Source organism: Durio zibethinus, chromosome 16 (genome assembly GCF_047325235.1).
Source record: "Durio zibethinus cultivar Kanyao isolate XHJ-2024 chromosome 16, ASM4732523v1, whole genome shotgun sequence".
NCBI lineage: Eukaryota > Viridiplantae > Streptophyta > Magnoliopsida > Malvales > Malvaceae > Durio > Durio zibethinus.
Genome location: NC_143177.1, coordinates 22,591,902 through 22,615,244, shown reverse-complemented (window position 1 = coordinate 22,615,244; position 23,343 = coordinate 22,591,902). Strand labels below are relative to the sequence as shown.

Genomic DNA, 23,343 nt, shown 5'->3' with positions numbered 1-23,343 from the left:
TTTTGGTATCCTAAGATTAGGGCGGCCACACGACTGTTAGAACGACTACCGATGGTTGTTAGGGTTACCGACAGTGCAGTTGCAGGCGACTGTTAGAGCAGCTGTCAGAAAAAAAAAGAAAAAAATAATAAATGAAAAATAAAATTAAAAAAAATAAATAATAAAATAATAAAATAGTGTCTACACCATAAATGATAAATCATTTGTACAATCCATGAAGTAAACCATATGCATAACAAAAATTACCACAACGTACGTGATCAAGATTATGGCATCAATTTTGGCTTATGACTATTCTAAGTGAAGCATAATAATCCACCTTATACCTAAAAATCATGTAGAATTGACTATTAAAATTATCTCATTTATAATGACGGCTTTAAATGACAACTAACTATCTCAAATGTTATCATGAGTTTTCAATGCATATAATAATTGTCCAATGGTCAATTCCAAGTTCATGATTATTGAAACCTCTAAACTTGATTTTAAAATTTTATGAGAATTTTATTTCTCCATCATTGTGTAGCCTACATATCTCTGTTATTTATCACTTTTAATTAGTCATAACATTTTCAGATATATAATAAATTTAAACTTGACTCATAAGACCAATATGCCTGTAAACAATAAAAGTCTATAGTATGTTTAACTCCAATTTCAAATACTTTCACAATCATTTTGTGACCAATATATTCATATCTAGATCACCATATCAATGTAAGTCATGAAACATGAATTCAAAGAATTATTTTCATAAAATAGTATAAACAATAATTATAATATGAGTTTTACTCATATTTCATGCAAAAATTCATAATGAATTTGCATCGGTTAAGTCATTAATTGGCTAACTTTAAGGCTACGATTTTCACAAACCAATATATCTAAGCATATATGTTAATATGGTATATAACCAGTCATATCCTTGCCATTGTCATGAAACTATTGAAAACTTCAAAAATTTGTTCACTTTTTCATTTTAACAACCTACAAAAAAGCCATTTTTAGGGGTATAAAAAGCAAAAATACCTTCACTATCTTTAACCAATAATGTGTAAATTTGATGATATCATTCTATCTCCATAGTCCATATCTTTCTTATATGTATAAGAAAGAAAATTTCATCACATTCAATTCATTTTCATAATATAAAAAATTGTACCAATGTTTTCCATGCCATCACAAAATGAAATTAAATATATGTATGTATTGAGGTCTTTGGAACATTGAATTTGCATGTTCTTTTCTAATTTATAAACATGCCTAATTAAACATTTATGAGCATCCTTCGAAATGCTAATAATTGACAAATGATTCAATATTTTTTAATGGCATGCCTTTTCGTTTAGTCAATATCCCATATGCGAAAAGTAACAATGCTTTTTTTTTTTGGTAATCATCGATTAACTCTTTGACGGCTTTTTATGATTTTCACTTTGTGAATGTTCACAATAAAATTTTATTTTGTAAAATCACTTCTAATGTAATACATCTAACAAGCAAAATACATATCACATTGCTTATGTTTCTGATAATAATCATTATTTGATTTATTATCCACCAATTACTCTATGAAACACCATATCTTAATAATAATTATTCACATATATTAATTTAATTTAATTAATTTTCATGAAAATTAAACACTACTCAAATTTTGAACCAATAATAAATTTTAAATATATATATCAACATTTTATTTATAAACGACCAACAAAGATAGAATCATACAAATAGTTTGACTCAACTTATTATCTTAATTTTGGTACCATGATTTAATAATAAAACTAATATTGTGACCAAATCTTATTATTTTGCATATATTCTCTACTTGCATATAATTTCTCATGATAAATTCCTTTACCCATTTTTTATTATTTTCATAGAAACTATAAAATAGTTTATCTGTTCTATATATAACCAAGACATGATAATTAAACAAACGGTCATTCCATTATAATTTAATTCAATTCGTTATTTGATAACAAGTGATAATTTTTTTGATCATAAATCAATTTATGTCTTTCTTTTTTATGTTTTTAGGCTATTTCACATCCTAGTCTTTACAAGCATCAAATTTTCAAATATATATAATACAATTCATTAAACCTAATTGTGGAGTCAATTTCAATATATGCATAAACTTATGCAATGTATCAATATTTTGCATATTGTATTTTGACTTTATACGCTAATGAAATAAATTATTAACGTGTTATCTCATTCAATCAATTTTTTTATCAGTAATTATGCAAAAAATAAAATGTATACCTCTAATGAAGATCTTTATGAAAATTAACATTTTAGTCCATAAAAGCATTAATCCTTTGACACCTTGAACTTTCTCTAATATGATCTCCAAATCATGCTAATTTTTTTTCCTTGTATCTTCTTTATGCGAAATATAAATTTCTCATAATTGCTTTTAAATTATTAAAAAAAATAAATAAGAGAAGAGAAATAATATAAAAAAATTTTGATTTTGAGACGTGAAGAACATTTTCTTAAAAGCAGTGATACTTTTAAAATACAACAAAACCTCAAATTCTATAATTAAAAATAATGAAAATAGTTATACTGTAAGATTTATTTATAATGAATGAACAGATATAAATTTTTATTCAGATGATTATGACTTTTTGTATAGTCATGACGTTTATAAAAATAATTTATTTATATTCAAATAGTTATAATCATTTATCATAAGATAATTGTTTCTGTTCAAACATAATTATTTAAAATATGAATAAAATTAATACCAAAATTAATTTTATTTATCAATAATTAAACCTTTTTATCCAATGTGAAATACCCTATATCTTAAACCACCAACAATATTTGAGTTCGCAATCAGCTGCACAGCCTTCCATTTAAATCTTTCTAACCCCAAATGCCTCTCATTCCCTAACCGGTTGGATTTGAACCGGTCACGAGGCCTGCCCACAGCCCATCTAAACCATCACTCTACTACCATTTTCCATTTTTCAACTTTAAGTTTAATCAATTTGCCCATTGTAATTTATCTCATTGTTATCGCCTCAAATATCAACTAAATAAAAAATGGGTTCAATTCTAACACATGATACACATCCTCTAAATTAAGGCCACAATTAATTATCATTGCTTAATCACCTATCCATTAGACTTTAAAAAGAAGTATAGTTATAAATGGAACTACCAGAGTAGAAGTAGAATGGTGAAGCCGCGAGATCTGAATGGGAAAAGGAGGCACGTGGTAAAATAGCCAACCACACGAGTTGGGTGAGAAGATGTGGCAGTCAAGATCGTCCCGACATTTACTTCATTGCATGCTGCGTTTTGCCACACCTCGTTGGTCGTTGGCTTCGTTCCTGTGCATGTCTAATGTCTCTCCCTTCGCTTTGTTCCATGTCACAATAGCAGGGTTCATTTTTGTTCAAAACTGCCCACCTTGAGCTTACAAAAGCTAACTCTACCAGTTCATCAGTTAAAATTTGAAGGCGAAACATGCATGAATTTTGACTCAAAACTTGGCCAAACCTGAGCTTATCTTAGGTGCTCCTTTGTCATATCTGCTGATGCTGGATCAAATTTTGAAACTATAGGCTTAAACATGATCAAAAGTTCACAAAATAAAAAGTGGTGGCTAGATCCTAAAGACTCACAAGGTGGAAGACGAGTGAAACAGTTAAATTATACCAACTTGTTCATCTCATCTTATGGAACTTAAAAATAACTAAAAAAAGAAAAATCATTCTGAGAAAGTATATATCATGCACCGGTACTGCCTCATAATAAAGCAACATCTGAGTGGAAGTGTCAAACACCAGATCAAACTACACTAAAAATGAGAAAGATATGTAAATCTGAAGATTTTCATACAAAATGCCGAGCAGCAAAAGCTATCATTGATGACTTCCTATATTTCTTGTATCATGGAATAAAAATACTAGTTTTTGTCAGGCTTCATCAACTATATCGGAGATTATATTCATAATGAGAATCAAGCACACAAGAAAACAATGTAAAGGATTTATCACATACCAGTAAAGCTTCACCAGTAATCATACTTTTGTTGTTGAAGTTTAGTTCAAGCTACTTCATCTATATGAAGGTCATTTGCAAAAAGGAAAGGAAAACTACCTAAACATCAACATGCCAGCGTGTTCAACATTGTCCCAAACATGCAGGTAGTTCCTATGATGTAAGAATCAGTTACGATCATTGGTTTGGTCATACTCATGAAGTGATAAAGATTGTGCCATGTTCTGAACTAGTTTGGGTAGAAGCTCTGCTGAAAAGAACATTTTAATATTTGAGTTTGAATGTCTGATGTAGCCAATCCAAATATAAAAGCTTGAATTATATTGGGTCTTTTACAACAAAGAACATTTTTCCTCAAGCAGTTTTCAAAGTAATATCCCTGCTCAAGGCACTACTGAACCAGCTAAAACAGCTGACATTATCACTTTACAAAAGTCCTATTCACCACGATTTTAGAGTGTTAATCTAGAATGACAGCATTGGTTTTGTAGGAAGTGCTCCAGACTTTCAAGTTATGAAAAAAAGTCACCATAAAGGATGTAAGAAGTAGCCTCATTTCCAGGACATGAAACATGAGTATTTACCATGAACTACCACTTGACACAAACTGTACTTATCAAAAGATGAAAGACAACTCAGCCGACAACCGCACACCCTCATACATACTCCAAAATTCTCTGAACAATTTCCAAAGCAAATGCAACTGTGAAAGTACTAAGGAAAATGATTCGGCTATGTATGTCCACAAAATGTGAGCTAATACAAGAAAAGAAGAAAGAATTGAAAAGCAAACCTTATCCAGCATTAATAAGTACTTAGTCTCCAAATATTCAGCATCAAAACCGGAATCTACGAGAACACTTAGGATAAGAAAACAGATATTTTAACCAAAGTTGCAGGATACATTCAACAATATCTCGAGATAGACAATGATATTGATACCAAAGAAACATTGCCCAGATTACACAATGGAAACTCGCGTTTGCATTTAAAAATGGTGAAAAAAAAGCGCACCAGATACCCATTTTGAGCATAACAACAAACATCTAGTAGACATTACTCGTTCATCCATCCAAACAAATCTCCTTCAGCTTCTGGGCAGCTGATTCGTCCAACGAGTACTGCAATCACGAGAATACCCAATAAATTCCATTTTTTTTAATGATACATGAAATGTACAAATGTTAATATAGGTGAATTTAGTGTTCAGACGTCCCTTGTTGAGGACCCAAAGAGAGTGGTTAAAGGCGCAGCAGAAGAGATCGTCGAGGGCTTTGAAGTCCGAGGCATCGAAGTCCCTATAATTAACGAAGTTCTGGTGGGCGTGTAAGGCCTCGAGTCTCTTGGTAAGTGCCTCGCCAACCTAAGCACCCGAGCATACTCTCAACGCTTTCTCCATCTTCTCTTTCAAAAACTTTCTGCACTTGGATGGCTCTGCTTAGGCGTGTTTTTCCTTGCTTGGACTACTAATCGGCCCATTAGGCCGCATCTGAAACTAAACTTCCTTTATTTTCAAAATGATTCTGGTTGGGTTAGACCGTCCTAGAAAATCCTTAACAACAGGCCACATATATGGGTTTAGGCGAGCCAGCCAGCCCATAAAGTGACTGCCACACATGATTTTCTCTTTCTTTTGAACTTTTATTTTAATCTATTTTTTCATCTCTACTTTTTCATGTAATGAGATAATTAGAAAAAAAAAAAAAAAAGAAGAATCAGGTTACCGCAATGCAATTTCGACGTTGTAAGGACAATTGATATTCGATATGACCAGCCCACCGGTCCAAAAGGTACTGGCAGTAGTAGTTTATAAGGGAAGAAGTTAATAGGAAGTTCTTTAAGAGAAGTAATTTGTGAAATTTTTTTATTAAAAATAATTTCATAAAAATTTAAATTTATAAATTGTTAGAGTTGAATAAGAAAATTAATAATATGTAAAATATATTATTGAAAATATCAATTGATCAGTGTTTATTTAATGATAAAAAAATTTTTCAAAATTTTTATTAAAAATATCTATTTAAAAAGCATATTAAAATTTTTTTAAAATTTTTATTTTTAATTTATATTTATATTAAATTTGATCAACATTTATTTAATAATAAAAAAATTTTCAAAATTTTTTATTAAAAATATTTATTTCAAAAATATATCAAAATTTTTTAAAAATTTTTTAAAACTTTTATATTTGATTTATATAATAAAAATTTTTAATTTTAATTTTAATAAAAAAATTTCATGAAGTTCATCTAACAAAATCTTTCCCTTTGTAAGAAAAATATCGGAAAATGTATGCTTCCAACCAATGAACCAATGGTAAACTACAAAACTTATGTTCCGAATATATTCACGAGGCATTGATAGGATAAGAACAGAGGATTTTGTTTTGTTTTATTTTATTTATCCTTCTTATGGTATTTTATTTTTCATTTTTGTGATTGAAATTCAGACATGCAAGTTGTTCTGTTTCGCATGTGACATGACACGTGTAGGCCGCTACGTCCAGAAAAACGTCAAACTACCACGTCCCGCCCTCCGCTCTTGCCCATGGAAAATGCCTTCGTTTTCGTTATCAGGTTGTGAAACTAGAAAATGAAAGATTTGAAAGAAAGTGGAAGAAAAATAAACTGTAGTAGTAAATAAGAAAATCAAAATCAAACTAACAACTAAACCACTTAGCACCACCAGTTGAATTCCATGTAGTTCTTTCATTCGTTCATGGTTTATGTTACTTGCAAGTTGGCGAATCTACCATCACTCATTCTTTACTAAATTCCTAACAACAGCAAGAATCTTTCTCTCCAGACAACAGTCCACTCTTTTCATCTCCAAGCGCTCTAAACTGCATAGCCCCTGAAACCCACCAAGCAAACGTGATGGACATTTGGTCTTGGATATGTGAGCTTCCTAGCTCTGAAGAGTGGGCCGAATCTGACTCACCACTAATCTTTAGACTTGCGAGTGCTGGAAAGATGCAAGGCGACTCGAGTCGTTCAATCCAACTCAGAGCAGAGCGTACATTCGAGTCCAATTCAGAGGCCTTGCTGACTTTCAACATATGTTTCGAAGGGTTTCAACCTTCCGATACTCAAAAGCCTATCTGGGTTTCTGACGCATGTCCTCTATCTTCAGAGCAACCGTTCCTCCCTCTAGTACTCCAGCTTGTCCAAGAAATCATCAACCGTTCACCTGCGGTCCCTGACAGCACCTGCCCAAGGTCCCAGCTCCAGAAACTCAAACCCAAACCCGTTTCTTGGATCATGGAGTCTCACTCACCCGACTCATTTTCAAGTTTTTTTAACTTGGTCTTTCTGACGCGCTTGTTTTGGTTGTGTGCTTGTGACGCTCCCAGTGAAGTTGGGTCTTTCTATTTTCAATATTTGCTAGGTCCAAATATCGAAATCTTAACATGCAAACAAGCTCCTGTGCTGCGGACTTTTCTGGTGTCTGTTGGTGTAGACACTGAGCTCTGTTTCATGCGAACCTTGGGGTACATGCTGGTAAAATGGATCATTTTAAAGGAAGTTAGCGTTGGATTACAAACACTAACTCCTTTAGTGCAGCACTTGGGAATTTCATATGCAACTGAGGCTCATGGACTGTGGACCTTGAAGGGATATGCACCTATTAACGCAATGAAGCTGACGCATTCCAGTGATCAAAGGAGTAAATTTCCTGCCATTGGAGCCAAGGAGTCATTGTTAAGATACGCCCTAGCACACCAGCAGCTTGAGGCAGTCATTCAATTGGAATACTCCGTGGGATTCTACGATGGGTATATTCAGGTAAATGCACGTGTTGATAATTTACGCTTCCACGTGGCTAAACTAGGATTAAGTAAAAAAAAGGCTGACATGGATTTTTTCGATGAAAGACACTTTCCATCGAGGATCCGAGTTTGGGCTGGACCGGAAGTTGGGACAACGTATGTGTCCGCGTTGAGCTTGGGTCGCTCCACAAACAATGGAGAAAGCGAAGTAGAAAAGCAAAGAATCGTCAAAGGGAGTTTAGGAAAATTAAAGACTCCGCATGTTAAAGCCAGAGCAAAGGTGTCCATGAAGAACAAGATGAAGAATTGGAGGTGGGATCAAGACGCCGAAGGGAATGCTGCGGTGTTTGATGCAGTTTTATGCGACAATGTGACAGGTCATGAGATTGCCACATGGAACTCGTTCGATAATGTTAATTACAGTGGCAGCGGCAAAAATAGTTTTCACAATAGGTATTATGGAGTTAACAGGCCATTTACCAAAACTGGTGGGTTGGTTTTTGCTGGAGATGATTATGGAGAAAGAGTGGGGTGGAGATTAAGCAGAGAAATGGAAGGAAGTGTTTTGAAGTGGAGAATTGGAGGGCAAGTTTGGTTAAGTTATTGGCCTAATAATGTTAGAAGTTCTTACGTCGAGACAAGGTGCGTGGAATGGTGTGACGAAGTTGATTTGCCATTGATTCCTGCAAAATAGAATAGTGAATTTGAGCTTGTAAAAACTCGTGTATAATGAAATATATATATATATATATATATATGTATATGTATAGCACTATTATGCTAGCTAGAGGCTTCCTAGGCCTTAGTTTGCTTAATCGCCTTGTAACTATAATTTGCGAAGCCAAAATAAAGCACTTGAAAACTTGCCACCGAGTGCCAACCTTCTTTTTTATCCATATCCCGTAAGAAAAAAATATAAGATGTCAATCAGAACTTGGGATTTCCGTAAGCATAACCAGCTTAAACCCTGTCGACTCCTTCGCTAAACCACATGCAAAGAACATGAATTGCATGTTTGTGAGCCTTGATGGAGGCCATGGAATATAAAATACGCTGTTGGTTAATGGGTTGGATACAAAATGTTCATCCAACCAATGAAGAAGACCATTGCATGAATTGGAAAGCATTGGACGACGTTCGAAAACCACTAGAGAAAATTCTAAACCTGAGATCCATTCCTTATTTTCATCGATGGGTATGTAACTAAGGTGTTCTTGGTGGTCAGAACAACTTTGGTAAAAGAAACCGGAACCCTTGGACGCTGCTCCTTTTTTTTTTTTTTTGGAGATGGACAAGAAAACAAGGATAAGAAAGCCAACGGTAACAGGATTTTCTTAGGAAAATGAACTCCAGCCTCATGTAATTGATTTTGGACCTATCAAAGGTCATGGGTTTTGGTTTTTTTTTTACACAGAGCCCTAATTGCTTAATAAAAAGAGATGGAGTTGTTTTAAGGTGGTGTCGCAAAACCAAGAAGAGAACAAAGAAAAGCTAGAAAAAATAGAGAGACAAAGGAGAAGGGAGAATTGGTTGAACGGAAGTTGATCCGTGGTCCGATTAAACTAAAACTTTGTGAGCAGGTTTATGATTCAGAGTTTTACATTCTGAATAGTGAAGATTGAGTTTAAAGCTCTCTAGAAACAAATTCAGGGTATATTTGTTGAGTCACCTATTTGGTGAGATTTCTCTAATTGTCTCTCTAGTTGTTGATTAGCTTTAGTTTTAACTAGAGAAGACCTTTGTATATCTATTATTTGAGAGTGAAGATTTTTCTAGTGATCCGTCATTTTTTCCTTTACACTAGAGGGTTTTTCATGTAAATTTTGGTGTTCTTTTATTTTTTATGTGTTGTTGATTGTTGATTGTTATCTATTATTGTGGGTTTATTGCGATATATTACTTCTGTGTTGTTGTATTTATTGCTTCAGGCCCAACAAGTGATATTAGAGCAAGAGTTATTTTGAAACATCGATACAAAAATATCTCAAGACATAAGTAAATTTTGTTTGAGATCATGAAGGGTGATACATGTTTCATGATAAAATTGACAGCATCAAATTATTCAATTTGGAAGCTTACGATAGAAGATCATTTATACTATAAAGATTTGTATGAGTCGGTATTTGGTGATTTTGTTAAACTAGCAAATATGAAAAATGAAAGTTGGAGGAAGTTAAACAGAAAGACACTGGCTACAATAAAAAAATAGGTTGATATCAGCGTGTTCCATCATGTAACACAGGAGGTAAATGCTCACATTGTTTGAAAAAATTGACAGTATTGTATGAGAGAAAAACATGTATGAATAAAGTTATACTTGTTAAAAAGCTTGTAACTTTACAGTATAGGGATTGACGATCTATTACAGAGCACTTGAGTAATTTTTAAAATATATTTAATCTGATGACTACTATGGAGCTTAAGATGGATGGTGAAATGAATGTGTTATTTTTTTGGGTTCATTGCCAAATAGCTGAAATACTTTAGTTGTGACTATTCTTAATTCAGCTCCTAATTATAATGTGACATTGGAAATGATAAAAGACAATATGCTTAATAAAAAAGCAAGACAAAAAGATGTAGACCTTGGGAATCAATCTTTGGTCACAAGAAATAGGGGTAAAAATATCGACAGAGGTCAGAACTCAAAAAAGTCGTAGTAAGTCTAAACATAGATCCAAGTCTAGAGATAAAGTGAAATATTTTTATTATGACAAAATAGCTCATATAAAATGACACTGTAAAATCTTAAAGTAAGAGTGAAAAGATAAGAAAGGTAAGAGTTCAGATGATGGCAATGTTACAACAGTGAATTCAGATAGTAATTTAATTACTTTGATTTATACACATGGTGATTGTAATCATATTGGTGATCCCGACATTGAGTGGATAGTTGACACAGAAACGACATATCATTATGTTCTTAAGAGAGAGTTGTTTATAACTTACAATGCAGGAGACTTTGGTTACACCAAAATGAAAAATAAGAGTATGTCACAGATTATTGGGATTGGTGATATCGTTGTATAAACTAGTACAAGCTGTATGTTGACTTTGAGGGATGTTAGACACATTCTGGATATGAGAATATACTTGCTTGCTATTAATGCCTTTGATAAGGATAGATATGAAAGTCGATAAAAGAATAGGCAGTGAAAGTTTCTCAAAAGATCTATGATAATTACAAGAAGAAAATTATAATGCACAATGTATAAGACATGGATGCAATTGAATGACAACAAGGTAAATGCAGTTGAAGATGATGCTTCAACAAACTTATGGCATAAGAGGCTGGCACATATAAGCAAAAAGAGGTTACAGGTTTTACAAGACAGTCTCTCTTTTTTTTGACTAAAGGTATGTCTTTTGATGCATGTGATTATTGTTTGTTTGGTAAGCATCGTAGAGTTTCTTTTCATAAGAGTTCTCAAATAAGAGAAAATAGATTGAAATTAATTTATTCTGACGTATGTGATCCCATTGAGGTTGAGTTATTAGGTGGTAGCAAGTATTTTGTTACTTTTATTGATAATGCTTTACGTAAGACTTGAGTGTATATGTTAAAAAATAAAAGTCAGGTATAGCAGTATTTTAAAAAATTTCATGCTATGGTGAAAAGGATAACAAGGTTACCCTTGAAGTATATTTGAACTAATAATGGTAGGAAATGTACATTCAAAGACTTTGAAAAGTATTATTTAAAGCATGAGATCAGGCATGAGATGACAGAACCTAAAACACCGTAGCATAATAGTGTAGCTGAAAAGATGAATCGCATTATTGTGAAAAAAGTTAGATGTATGTTGAGGATAATAAAATTATCAAAGTCATTATGGAATGAAACAATTAACACAGCTTGTTATTTACTTAACAGGTCACTATCAGTTCTTTTGAGCTTTGACATTCTAAAAAGAGTGTGGATAGGGAAAGATGCTTCATACTTTCACTTGAAAGTTTTCAGGTGTAAAGTATTTATGCATGTGTCGAAAGAGTAGAGGTCAAAGCTTGACAGTAAAGTCACACAATGTGTGTTTATGAGATATAGTGATAAGAAATTTAGCTATAGGGTATGGGATCCAATGAAGAGAAAGACAGTTAGAAGTAGAGATGTGGTCTTTCATGAAAAAAAACCATAACAGACCTTGAAAAAAATAAGAAGACTACACAGGTTACTGTTGAATGTAATGTTTCAACATCGATAGGAGTTTCACAAAAAAGAGCCATAAATGGTAGAAATGAACAAGAAATAGAACTTTGAGATATAAATGAATCAACCACAATTAGTGATGAGTCAGATGTAATTAGTTTTGAGCAAAAAAAATAATCCTCTCTATTTGAGAGTGTTGAATACTGAGAGCTACTTTCGACATCAGGTGACGTAGAGTCTCAGCCTAAGAGATCTATTAGAGAATGTAGGCCATCTGTCAGGTATCCAAGTTTAGATTTTATTTTAGTTACCAGTGAAGAGAAGCCAAAAAACTTTCAAGATGTGCAGGTTACTTCGAATAGAGAGTACTGGTTAAAAGCAATAAAAGAAGAGATGAAGTCATTGTGAAAAAATGATACTTATGATCTTGTTAAACTTTCAAAAGAAAAGAGGTCGTTGAAAAATAAATTGGTGTTCAAGTTGAAAAAAGGATGGTGACAAACTAGTGAAGCACAAAGCTCGATTGATGGTAAAAAATTTTTCTTAGAAATTAGGCATCGATTTTTTATGAGATTTTTGCTCTAGTTGTGAAGATGAGTTCTATTCGAGTGATACTAAGATTAGCAATTAGTTTAAATTTTGAGCTTGAGCAACTTGATATTAAAACTGCATTATTACAAAGTGACTTACAGGAGGACATTTATATGAATCAGCCTGAAGGTTTTGAAGTGAAAGAAAAAGAGCACTTAGTTTACAAACTGAATAAAAACTTGTATGGCTTGAAATAAGCTCCGTGATAGTGGTACAAGAAATTTAATTCTTTTATGGTGAGTTACAGCTATAAAAGAACGACAGAAGATCTTTGTGTGTATATTAAAAAAAATTTTGATGGTAACTTTATTATTCTCTTATTATATATTGATGATATATTAATTATGAGACAAGATACTGGTATGATTTACAAGTTGAAAGAATAATTGTCTAAATCTTTTGACATAAAAAGATTTACGTCTAGCAAAGTAGATCTTAGTATGAATATTATTTGGGATTGGAGAGCTAAAAAGCTATGGTTGTCACAGAAAAAGTATATTGAATGAGTGCTTAATAGATTCAACATGCAACATGCTAAATTAGTTAGCAGTCCACTTACCAAACATTTTTCTTTGAGTAAGAAATCTTGTTCGGTGTTTAAGAAAGAGTAATTAGCTGTGTCTAGTATTCTTTATTCTTCTATAGTACATGGCTTGACATTACTCATGCAGTTTGTGTAATGAACAGATTTCTTTCTAATCTAAGAAAGGTTCACTGAAAAGTAATAAAATAAATTTTCAGATATTTAAGAGGCACCTCAAAAATGTGCTTGAGTTATGAAATCTTATAACTAATTTTACAAGGTTTACTGATGCTGACATGACAGGTGATCTTAATGATAAAAAATCTACTTCAGGATATTTTTTCACTTTTGTAAGAGGAGCTGTATCTTGACAATTTAAGTTGTAGAAGTGTGTTGCTTTGTCAACTACAAATGCTGAGTATATTGCAGTAACCAAAGCAGATAAAGAAATGTTTTGGATAAAACGTTTTCTTTTTGAATTGAGGTTGAATAAGAAATAGTATGTAGCATTTTGTGATAGCCAAAGTGCTTTAGATTTGAGTAAGAATGTCATATATCATGCTAAGACAAAACACATTGATGTTAGATATCATTGGTTACGTTCAGTGATTGAGGAATAACAGATGCTGTTAAAAAAAGTTCATACTAATAAGAATATAACGGATATATTAACTAAGATACTTCTCAATGAAAAGTTTGAGTTTTGCAGTAACTTAGTCAGAATGAGTTCCTTGGCCAATGTAAGTTTCAAATAAAACTGCTATAGTGATGAATCTCTTCTTAATGGGATTGGAGGGAGAAATTGTTAGGAAAATGAGATCTAACCCTATGTAATTGGTTTTGAACCAATCAAAGGCCATGAGCCTTGATTTTTTTTTTTTACATAGAGCCCTAGTTGCTTAATAAAAGGAGGTGGGGTTGTTTTAAGGTGGTGTAGCAAAACCAAGAAAGGAAAGAAAAAAAGCTAGAAAAAATAAAAAGAAAAAGGATAAGGGAGAGTTGGTTGAACGGAAGTCGATTCGTGATCCGATTGAGTTGAAACTTTGTCAGCAGATTTATGATTCGGAGTTCTATATTCTGAACGGTGAAGATTAAGTTTGAAGCTCTCTAGGAACAAATCTAATGTGTATTTGTTGAGTCACCTATTTAGTGAGATTTTTCTAACTGTTTCTTTAATTGTTGATTAGTTCTAGTTTAACTAGAAAAAAATTTTGTATATTTATTGTTTGATAGTAAAATTTTTTTTAATGATTTGTGATTTTTTTCTTTACATTGAAAAATTTTTTACGTAAATTTTAATGTATTTTATTTTTTTTACGTTATTAATTATTAATTATTATCTATTATTATTAATTTATTATGATATATTATTTTTGTATTATTATATTTATTATTTCAAGCTCAACAGATTTTAGACATGACCTTTAAACTCATTACAGATCCAATGTCCGGATTACCAAGAATCTTCACTGTTCAGGTAGATGATCCAATGATTATAACATACTTCGCTGGAGATACTTGGTTTCTGCCTTCAAAGTGAAAGCCCCATTTTCGTTTTGCTCAAAGCCTTCAAAAGGAAAACAATATGGGATGTTTAGCCGCCTACGGCTGCAATATGTACTATTGACAAATAATATTGGGTGGGGTCAGACTTAATATCTAGGCCTGACTTTTGAAGAGGAACCAGCTCATGTGACGCTATTGTTCATTAATGGAAGTTATTTTTTTTTGGATTGCTTGATTAATTGGGCCAGGGCCCGAGGAGCAGATCTTGAAATTAGTAAAGCATCCTTGGCCCTTGGTAGTTCACAAGAATTTCCCTTGTTTTTCTGGAATTTCATTTTCTGAAGGCACAAGAGAGGGTGACTGACTGACGTGTGAATATTCGAGTATATCATCGGTTTTTTAAGTGATAATAAAAATAAATTTTCTTTTATTCATTCTATTCAAATTTATTGAAGACGTGAAAAAGTATTTTTTTATAAATTTATTAATTTAATATAAATAAAATTATATGAATTGATTTAAAAAAAATTAAAAGAAGTTCAAAATTTCTTTATCATTAAAAATTTTTTTTGAATATAACAAGAGTTCCAAATATATGGTGAATTTAAAATTAAAAAAATAAAAATTGACGAGAAAAATAAAACTATTTTAATTAATAGTTGTAGTTGGTTATTGCCACTTTGGGCATATAGGCCAGACATGGAGAATCAAAATCCCAATGTTTTGCCTCCTCCTGCTTTTACTTTGGGCATATGATATGCCTGGGAGAGGCCCACAGTGAGGTTAATTGTGGACCGGTCCTTGTCAGGTCCTCTTACATGAACCATTTTTGTTTGATGGTCTAGTTGTCGGCCTTCACATGAGTTAGTTGATAGATTGTTTTTGCAACCGGTTAGAAGCGGAAAAAAAAAAGATGTTCACTGCAGATGGAAAAGAAGACCTCACAGGATCGCACCATATGAAACCTGAGCCTAGGCATCCCCTTCCCCTGACCTTATCTTCCTTCTCCAGGAAGTGTTTCATATTTTTTTGTTTCCCAACAAAGAAAAATTTAGTAAAATTCAAGTTATATTGTTTGTAAATGCAGAAAAGAAATCAATGATTGGATGGGAGTTTATATAAAAAGAGGGAACTATCTTCATTTTCCAATTGAAATATTGAAGTAAGAAAACATTATTAAAATTCTCTTACAAGTAATTTCTGGTTAAGAATCTTGATTATGCAAACTCTCGAACTAATCAAAAGTTTCTTCTTTTGTTTAAACTTGTTGAACATCTGATCAGGTAACCTTATCACCGCCAACATGTTTGTTGGAAGAATTAAAAAATAAGAAAAATGGTAAAAAAGAAAATTTTTTTAGTTTCTCTCGTGATAAACTGTGTCAGACTTTCCCGTTAACAGCATAACGCCGCGTACGACATGCAAATAAAAGATGGGTCCCTCCTCTTCGGCTCCGCTACTACATTTACATGCCGTGTGGTGTTGTGAATCTCAACCCCAGTTACCCCACAGTCTCCGGTCCCCACCCGTCTGCTCACTTTAACTTCGCAAAAGTTTTCATTTTTATTTTCTGCCCTTTTAAGCTTTTTGCTTTTGTTTCTTTGTCTTTGCTTGTTAAGTTACTATTCAGTTTTTGGTGGGTTTCTGTTTCTGGGTGGTGATGGAAGATGGAGAATGGGTTCTGGTGCGGAAACCCGCAGAGAAGGACTTTTGGAACCCAACCTCCATGAACCTTGCCGATACTTCCAAGCCGTTGAAAGTTACATTCAGTGGGCCTGCCAAGCACTGGACCGACGCAATTCCCATTGGAAATGGTCGCCTTGGTGCCATGGTGTGGGGCGGCATTGCATCCGAAACTCTTCAGCTCAATGGTAATTAAATTCCAAAAGCACCCCATTACTTTGTTTAGAAAAAAAAAAAGGAAGATTTTCTTTTTCCCATTAGACATTTTCTTAAAGCTTATCATAAATGTGGCACTTTTCTTTTGTGAGTAAAAGAAATGATAAAAAAAGTTTTGACTGTCTATACCTTTTTATCTTTGTATTTGGCGACAATAAGGGCAATTGAAGATTTTATATGCGGTAATGTGCAGTTTCTATTCTGTAATGTGTATAAAAGCAACTTTCATTAGCCAATGTTGTTTGAATTGCTTTGTAGAGGACACTTTGTGGACTGGGATTCCAGGGAATTACACCAATCCTAATGCTCCGGCCGCCCTATCGGAGGTTAGGAAACTTGTTGACGATGGTGATTATGCTGAGGCTACAAAAGCAGCGGTCAAGTTGTCAGATAATCCCTCTGATGTATGTTATCTGTTTCACCTCTAGCACAGCTATTCTTTCGTATCATGTATGCAAGTGTGTTTGGGTTTTAAATGTTTTTTCTCATTTGGAAACCTACCAGGTGGCATTTGATGTTTAGTTACTCAATTAGCTAGATGCTAGTAAACTGTTAGTTGGAGTTGTTGTATTTGTTTTATGACCAGAACACGGTGCTACAAAATATTTGTTACATAATTTATGCATGTGTTAACTGCACTTAAATTTTACTACTACTGGTTGGAAAAGCAGTGAATGCTCTCCTTTAATTGTGCTATCTCATGATTTGTGCTCAATTTCGTACATGAAATGTACTTCCTGTATTCTTCTTGGCTCAGAGCTTCTTTTTAAGGAAACTTTTGAGCTTTGACTTCAACTTCCGTGAATTCTTACTTCATGTAACACATCAAGTTCTGGTTCCAGCTCTATATTCTAATGATCTTTTTGTAATGGTGAAGGTTTACCAACTTCTAGGGGATATCAAGCTAGAGTTTGATGATTCGCATATTAAGTATACAGAAGGCACATATCGCAGAGAGCTTGATTTGGAATCTGCAACAGCGAGAGTGAAATATTTGGTTGGTGGTGTTGAATTTACAAGGGAACATTTTGTTTCAAATCCTGATCAGGTTATAGTAACAAAGATTTCTGGAAGCCAACCGGGGTCTCTATCATTTACAGTTTCTCTAGACAGCAAATTACACCATAATTCACAAGCAAACAAGCAAAATCAGATTATAATGCAAGGAAGTTGTCCTGGTAAAAGAATCCCACCAAAAGTTGGTGCAAATGAGAATCCGAAGGGAATTCAGTTTGCTGCGGTTCTTGATTTACAAATTAGTCAAAGAGGTGTTGTACATAGTTTAGATGACAAGAAGTTGAAGGTTGAAGGTTCAGATTGGGCTGTTCTGCTTCTGGTAGCTTCCTCTTCATTTGATGGTCCATTCACTATGCCTTCAGATTCTAAGAAGGATCCCACTTCAGAGTCTTTCAATGCATTGAAGTCTATAAAAACCTTGTCATATTCTAATCTTTATGCCCACCACTTGGAAGATTATCAGAATCTTTTTCACCGTGTCTCTCTGCAGCTTTCTAAAAGTTCTAAGATCAATTTAAAAGATAGCTCTCCTGAGATGAAGAAAGTTAAATCTTCTACAACAGATTCAAATTTCAGTACAAGCAAAGATGATGCAGTTTCAACTGCAGAGCGGGTGAAATCTTTTCGAACAGATGAAGATCCTTCCTTTGTGGAGCTCTTGTTTCAATATGGTCGGTATTTGCTTATTTCTTCATCACGGCCTGGAACTCAGGTGTCAAACCTGCAGGGTATTTGGAACAAGGATATTGAGCCAGCATGGGAGTATGTTTTCAATTGCCTCAGACACACCTTCTTGGTTCTTTTCCTTATACTTTCATTGAATTTGGTGTTTTCTGCTTGTTGCAATTTCTTCCTACCTGTTTATATTTGCCAGATCAGCAATATCTCTGTCCCTTGTATATAATTTGTATGTGAATGGAACAAATATGCAGCTATTGCTTCTGCCAACATAATAGCTCAGCAAAAGTTATTACCAACTAATGAAATTTAATTTTTCAATGCGATATGCATATATCAAGGTTTGATGATTTTCTTCCCTCTTCTGTTTAATGCTTCAGTGGTGCTCCTCATCTCAATATTAATCTTCAAATGAACTATTGGCCATCCCTTTCTTGCAACCTTAAAGAGTGCCAGGAACCTTTGTTTGATTACATTTCCAGTCTGTCAATCAATGGGCATAAAACCGCAAAAGTAAGTTACTTTTGTTATTTTTCCCTTCTAAAAATCTACTGAGTAGATCTAAAATTTAGTTTTGCAGAATTTTTTTAAAATGTGAGATTCTCTTTAAATTGTGTTGGTGACAAGTGATAACCTCTTGTCTGCTCATCTTGGCATCTTCAAAAATGCCCTAAAGCTACCATATTGACCATCAACCTTGCCTCTCTGTTATCTGTTTGTTATCCATGAAGGATTTTTTTTTTGTTTTCACCACTGATGTCTTTCTACATTGTCCAATTTTAAACTTCCTTATTTAGTCATTGAATGTTGCAGGTGAATTATGAAGCAAGTGGTTGGGTTGCACATCAAGTGTCTGACATATGGGCAAAAACATCACCCGATCGAGGTGAGGCTGTATGGGCTTTATGGCCAATGGGGGGAGCATGGCTCTGCACCCATCTGTGGGAGCATTACACCTATACAATGGACAAAGTAAGATCCTATGTTTTTACTCAACTCGGATCTAATTGTTTCTTTTACCCTTGTGAGATTTTTTATCAACTTCACTGCAGACTCTTCTCTAAAGATGTCATACAAGAATGTTTCATAGGAATAGTGCTGATAATAAACAGATGGAAATCTTAGATATTATGCTGCGCTAATGGTCTGGGGAAGGCTGTTTTCTAATAAGCACAAGGCTTCCTCTAGAAAATATTGTTGTTTTTGTTGCTTTTTTTTTTTTTTTTCAGTAAGATTGATGGTTTTCTTGCATGCTTAACTGTAATTTACTGTTTTGTTGTAGAACACAGAATGATCTAACTAAAAGGAAAAAAAAAAGAAAAGATGAAACCATACAATGGCTCACCCATCGGCATGAATAATTCTTGTACCATGTTGGTGAATGTTTTCCAAAAGTGGTACTTTTGTATCTGAATTGTTGTTCATGCAAAAGATCCCTGACCTTACAAAGCAAATTCTTTCAGCCATTCCTCTAGGAAGTGTCCGTATATATGTCATAATTAAGGAAAGGGTTGAAGTAGAGCAGAATTGTTGATGAAGTGAAATTTTCATTTCATATTTGAATTATGAGATAAAAAGAGTTGCTACCCCTTTTAGTTATATATTTGAGACTAATTTTACTTTTTCATTTGTCACATGTTATATGATTTTTATATAATATAAAGGGTGGTTGATTCAAGATTTTATGGTCTGAGTTTATGTTTTTAACACCCACAGTTCATGAAGTTAATTTATAGGAATGCTAGCTGAATGGCTTCATTTTTTTTTTTTGTATGTTAAAAGGATTTCTGATATTTTCTGCATAATTAGGATTTTCTAAAAAATAAGGCATATCCTTTATTAGAAGGCTGTACATCATTTCTGTTGGACTGGTTGATTGAGGGCCCTGGAGGATATCTGGAAACCAACCCATCAACTTCTCCTGAGCATATGTTTGTTGCTCCTGATGGTAAGCCTGCTAGCGTAAGCTACTCATCAACCATGGACATTGCAATCATAAGAGAAGTGTTCTCTGAAATTGTTTCTGCCGCTGAGGTGAAGTTTTATTTTATGCTAACTGAAATAGGCCAAGTTTTCTATGTAATATTCTCCATATATTTATATACTAATTTGTTTCTTGAAGACAGGCTTTGGGAAGAAAGAATGATGCTCTGATTGGAAAAGTCCGTGAAGCTCAGCCAAAGTTATTACCTATGAAAATTGCCAGAGATGGTTCCATTATGGAATGGGTATGTGCACAGCTGGATCCCAATCTTTGTTAAAAGGATTTATATTTGTGTTCAACAAGTTAGATGAAAATATTCTCGTGTCTGGAGCAGGCGCAAGATTTTCAGGACCCTGATGTGCATCACCGACATCTATCACACCTTTTTGGCCTGTTTCCTGGGCATGCAATTACTCTTGAAAAGACTCCAGACCTCTGTAAAGCTGCTGATTATACCCTCTATAAAAGAGGTATGTGTGTTACAATGACTTCAAGGTGAATATACATATCTTTACATACAAAGAAAATAAGTAACATAAATCAGTTGTTTCAGCAGTATGGTTATAGAATTTACTAAAATTTTAAAATGAAAAGACATTTTAGGCAATACTTAGATTGGTAGGTTGTGTACAGAAAAATCTGTGTTGCCAGAAGTGTCCTAAGTTACTGTGGTCTAAAGCATGTTGTTGTCAGAACTTATATAACGGTTGATGGATTCTAAGCAACTAGTTTATGCAACTGTTGCATTGGTACATAAGAGCCCTGATGACTGTTGCAGAAGTAGAGCCAGTGGCTGAATGAAGATTTATATAGTTTTCAACCTTCTTATTATTATGATATTTCTTAAACAGTATGCTTACATTTTTCATAATATGAAATAGGGGAGGATGGTCCAGGATGGTCAACTACATGGAAAATTGCTTTGTGGGCACGTCTTCACAACAGTGAGCATGCTTATGATATGGTCAAGCATTTAATTGATTTGGTGGATCCGACTCATGAAAGTGACTTTGAAGGAGGACTCTACAGCAACTTGTTCACTGCACATCCTCCTTTTCAAATTGATGCCAATTTTGGGTAAGCAGCATTCTTTGATATATTTCTGAGATTTTTTGGCAATTGTCAGTTAAACATGCCTAGAATTTATTCCACTTCCAACTCAGAAAATTTGCAACGGAATGTCCTGTGGCCTTTTGGCAAGTTGTTGCTGAAGTAGAATTAACTGGCATAAGGAGGGAATAAGTGAATAGGATTAGATGCACCTTTAGGACTCCTGATATTTGGCTATTTGAAGCTGTTGAGAGTTGATTACTAACTTGGTTTACATTTTAGAAGTTAGAATTGAATTGAGTTATAAATTCATTGAAAAAGTAAATTAAAATGCTATTGAACTCTGTTATGGAAATACAGAAGCTTAGTACAGGGCCAGTATCTAATTTGCAGCTTTGTGTCAGTTTTTCAGCGGCAGTTGCTGAAATGCTCGTTCAGAGCACCATGAAGGATCTATACTTACTCCCTGCTCTTCCCCGGGATAAATGGCCAAATGGTTGTGTGAAAGGATTGAAAGCACGGGGTGGGGTGACAGTCAACATTTGCTGGCAAGAAGGAGACCTAGAGGAAGTCGGGCTTTGGTCAAAGGAACAAAATTCTGTCAAAAGATTACATTATAGAGGAACTACAATGACGGTAAAGCTATCAAGTGGAAAAGCTTACACCTTCAATAGACAGCTAAAATGTGTGAAGACATACTCTTTGTCGGAAGTGGCTTTTTCTTGAACAGTGAGAACAATTCTATCTCCATGTAGAGCATTTATATATTTTGTTTCTCCTAATAAATTTTGCAGATGAACTTGGGTTCCTTTGAGAAACCTGTTCCATTCTTTCTGTCATTGCTTTCTACATTTATTCGTCGTAAACTTTTCAGACATGTATACACTTCTTCTATAGGATTGTTGAAATTTTAGTTATATGCCAGTCATTTGTGTTATACATAGACACATCTATGTTGAAATTTTAGTTATATGCAAATTTTGGTGTAAATTTTACATCAGCATTCGCAGAACTGCTTGTTCAAAATACCTTGGAAGACCTACACTTGCTCCCTGCTCTTCCGCAATGGAAGAATGGATGTCTGACAGGATTGATGGCACACGGGGGAGTGACAGTCAACATTTGCTGGAAAGAAGGAAATCTAGGCGAAGTCGGTCATTGGTTGAAAAACCGGAATTCTTTAAAGATTACCCTATAAAGAAACAATGTACCTGTAAATCTATCCTGTGAAAGAATTTACACATACAATGGACAGTTAGAATGCGTGAATGCTTACTCCTTCCTTTAATCAAAAACATCGAATGCGGATCCTAATGGTGTGTAATAAATTTGAGGAACTTTGATTCCTCCTTTCTGCTTCATTTGTTGTCCTGTCTCTTTGACTGTTTATCTTACATTCTAGGCTAGTTTTCAACTGTCTTCCCATTCTAAATTTTAGTTGGATTAATATGTAATTTGACACTTAAAACTGTACTATTTTAACAATTTGATATTTATAAAAAAATTTATCATTAAATATTTAAATTTAGTTTTTGTCAAATATTTTGTATACTTGAAACTAATAACGTAGTTAAAATGCTGACGTCGCAAATTAACTAACTTGCAAATTATTTGGTTCCAATTTCGTCTGTGGTGATTCACATTCTGAAGTAATTGCTTTTGCTTTCTAAACAATACTTGTAGAGGTAAAAAGTGGCAACGTGGATTTTGGTTCTTTCTTTCAATCGTATTTTAAGGATTTTTAGCGGGTAAATTCTATTCATGGTCCAACTTTTTATTCTAATATCACTTTAGTCCTTGACCTCTGAATTATTTCATTTGAACTCTTAACATTTTAAACTGATTTCATTTTGATTCTTTTGTTTCATTATTTTGTTAATAATTGAGAAAATTTGTCAACGTGGAATGTCAAGAGAATTCCTTAACAATTTGACAAAAGAGTCAAAATATAAATGTTTTCACAATTAAAGATCCAAATGAACAATTCAAAATTAAGGATTAAATGGAAAGGAATATAAGATTAGGGACCATAGGTGGAGTTTACCTGTTTCTTAGTGAACTTATAACAAACAAAGCCCAAAGATTCAAACACAAGAAAACGTCTTTTCTGCCGTTTTCTGGGCCATATTTAGAGAACAAAGCCCAAGAAAGTT

At 33.6% G+C, this 23,343-nt stretch overlaps 2 protein-coding genes across 5 annotated transcripts; both read left to right on the top strand.

Moving 5' to 3' along the window:
* Positions 1 to 6,667: 6,667 nt before the first annotated feature.
* LOC111298693 (uncharacterized) lies at positions 6,668 to 8,686 on the top strand. The gene has a single exon (XM_022893419.2). The coding sequence runs from the start codon at positions 6,903 to 6,905 to the stop codon at positions 8,487 to 8,489; it is 1,587 nt and encodes a 528-aa protein (XP_022749154.1). The 5' UTR covers positions 6,668 to 6,902; the 3' UTR covers positions 8,490 to 8,686.
* Positions 8,687 to 16,134: 7,448 nt separating this feature from the next.
* On the top strand, positions 16,135 to 22,550 carry LOC111295964 (alpha-L-fucosidase 2-like). Of its 4 annotated transcripts, none has more exons than XM_089745461.1 (11): positions 16,135 to 16,433; positions 16,720 to 16,865; positions 17,339 to 18,240; positions 18,537 to 18,669; positions 18,970 to 19,128; positions 19,966 to 20,190; positions 20,283 to 20,384; positions 20,475 to 20,610; positions 21,022 to 21,217; positions 21,595 to 21,919; positions 22,201 to 22,550. In XM_089745461.1, the coding sequence occupies exons 1-10, from the start codon at positions 16,223 to 16,225 to the stop codon at positions 21,914 to 21,916; spliced, it is 2,532 nt and encodes an 843-aa protein (XP_089601587.1). In that variant the 5' UTR covers positions 16,135 to 16,222; the 3' UTR covers positions 21,917 to 21,919; positions 22,201 to 22,550. The 4 variants fall into 4 exon arrangements, with proteins under 4 accessions (XP_089601587.1, XP_089601586.1, XP_022745604.2 ...); XM_089745460.1 differs by having other exon boundaries at positions 22,192 to 22,550; XM_022889869.2 differs by lacking the exon at positions 22,201 to 22,550 and having other exon boundaries at positions 21,595 to 22,133.
* Positions 22,551 to 23,343: the final 793 nt, after the last annotated feature.

Bases quoted from the DNA above. Each gene is read 5' to 3' on its own strand.
- LOC111295964 (XM_089745461.1), top strand. From the start codon at position 16,223: ATGGAAGATGGAGAATGGGTTCTGGTGCGGAAACCCGCAGAGAAGGAC. The intron at 18,241-18,536 runs GTATGTTTTCAA...TTAATGCTTCAG, and splicing joins GATATTGAGCCAGCATGGGA to TGGTGCTCCTCATCTCAATA. The intron at 20,385-20,474 runs GTATGTGCACAG...TGTCTGGAGCAG, and splicing joins ATGGTTCCATTATGGAATGG to GCGCAAGATTTTCAGGACCC.
- LOC111298693 (XM_022893419.2), top strand. From the start codon at position 6,903: ATGGACATTTGGTCTTGGATATGTGAGCTTCCTAGCTCTGAAGAGTGG.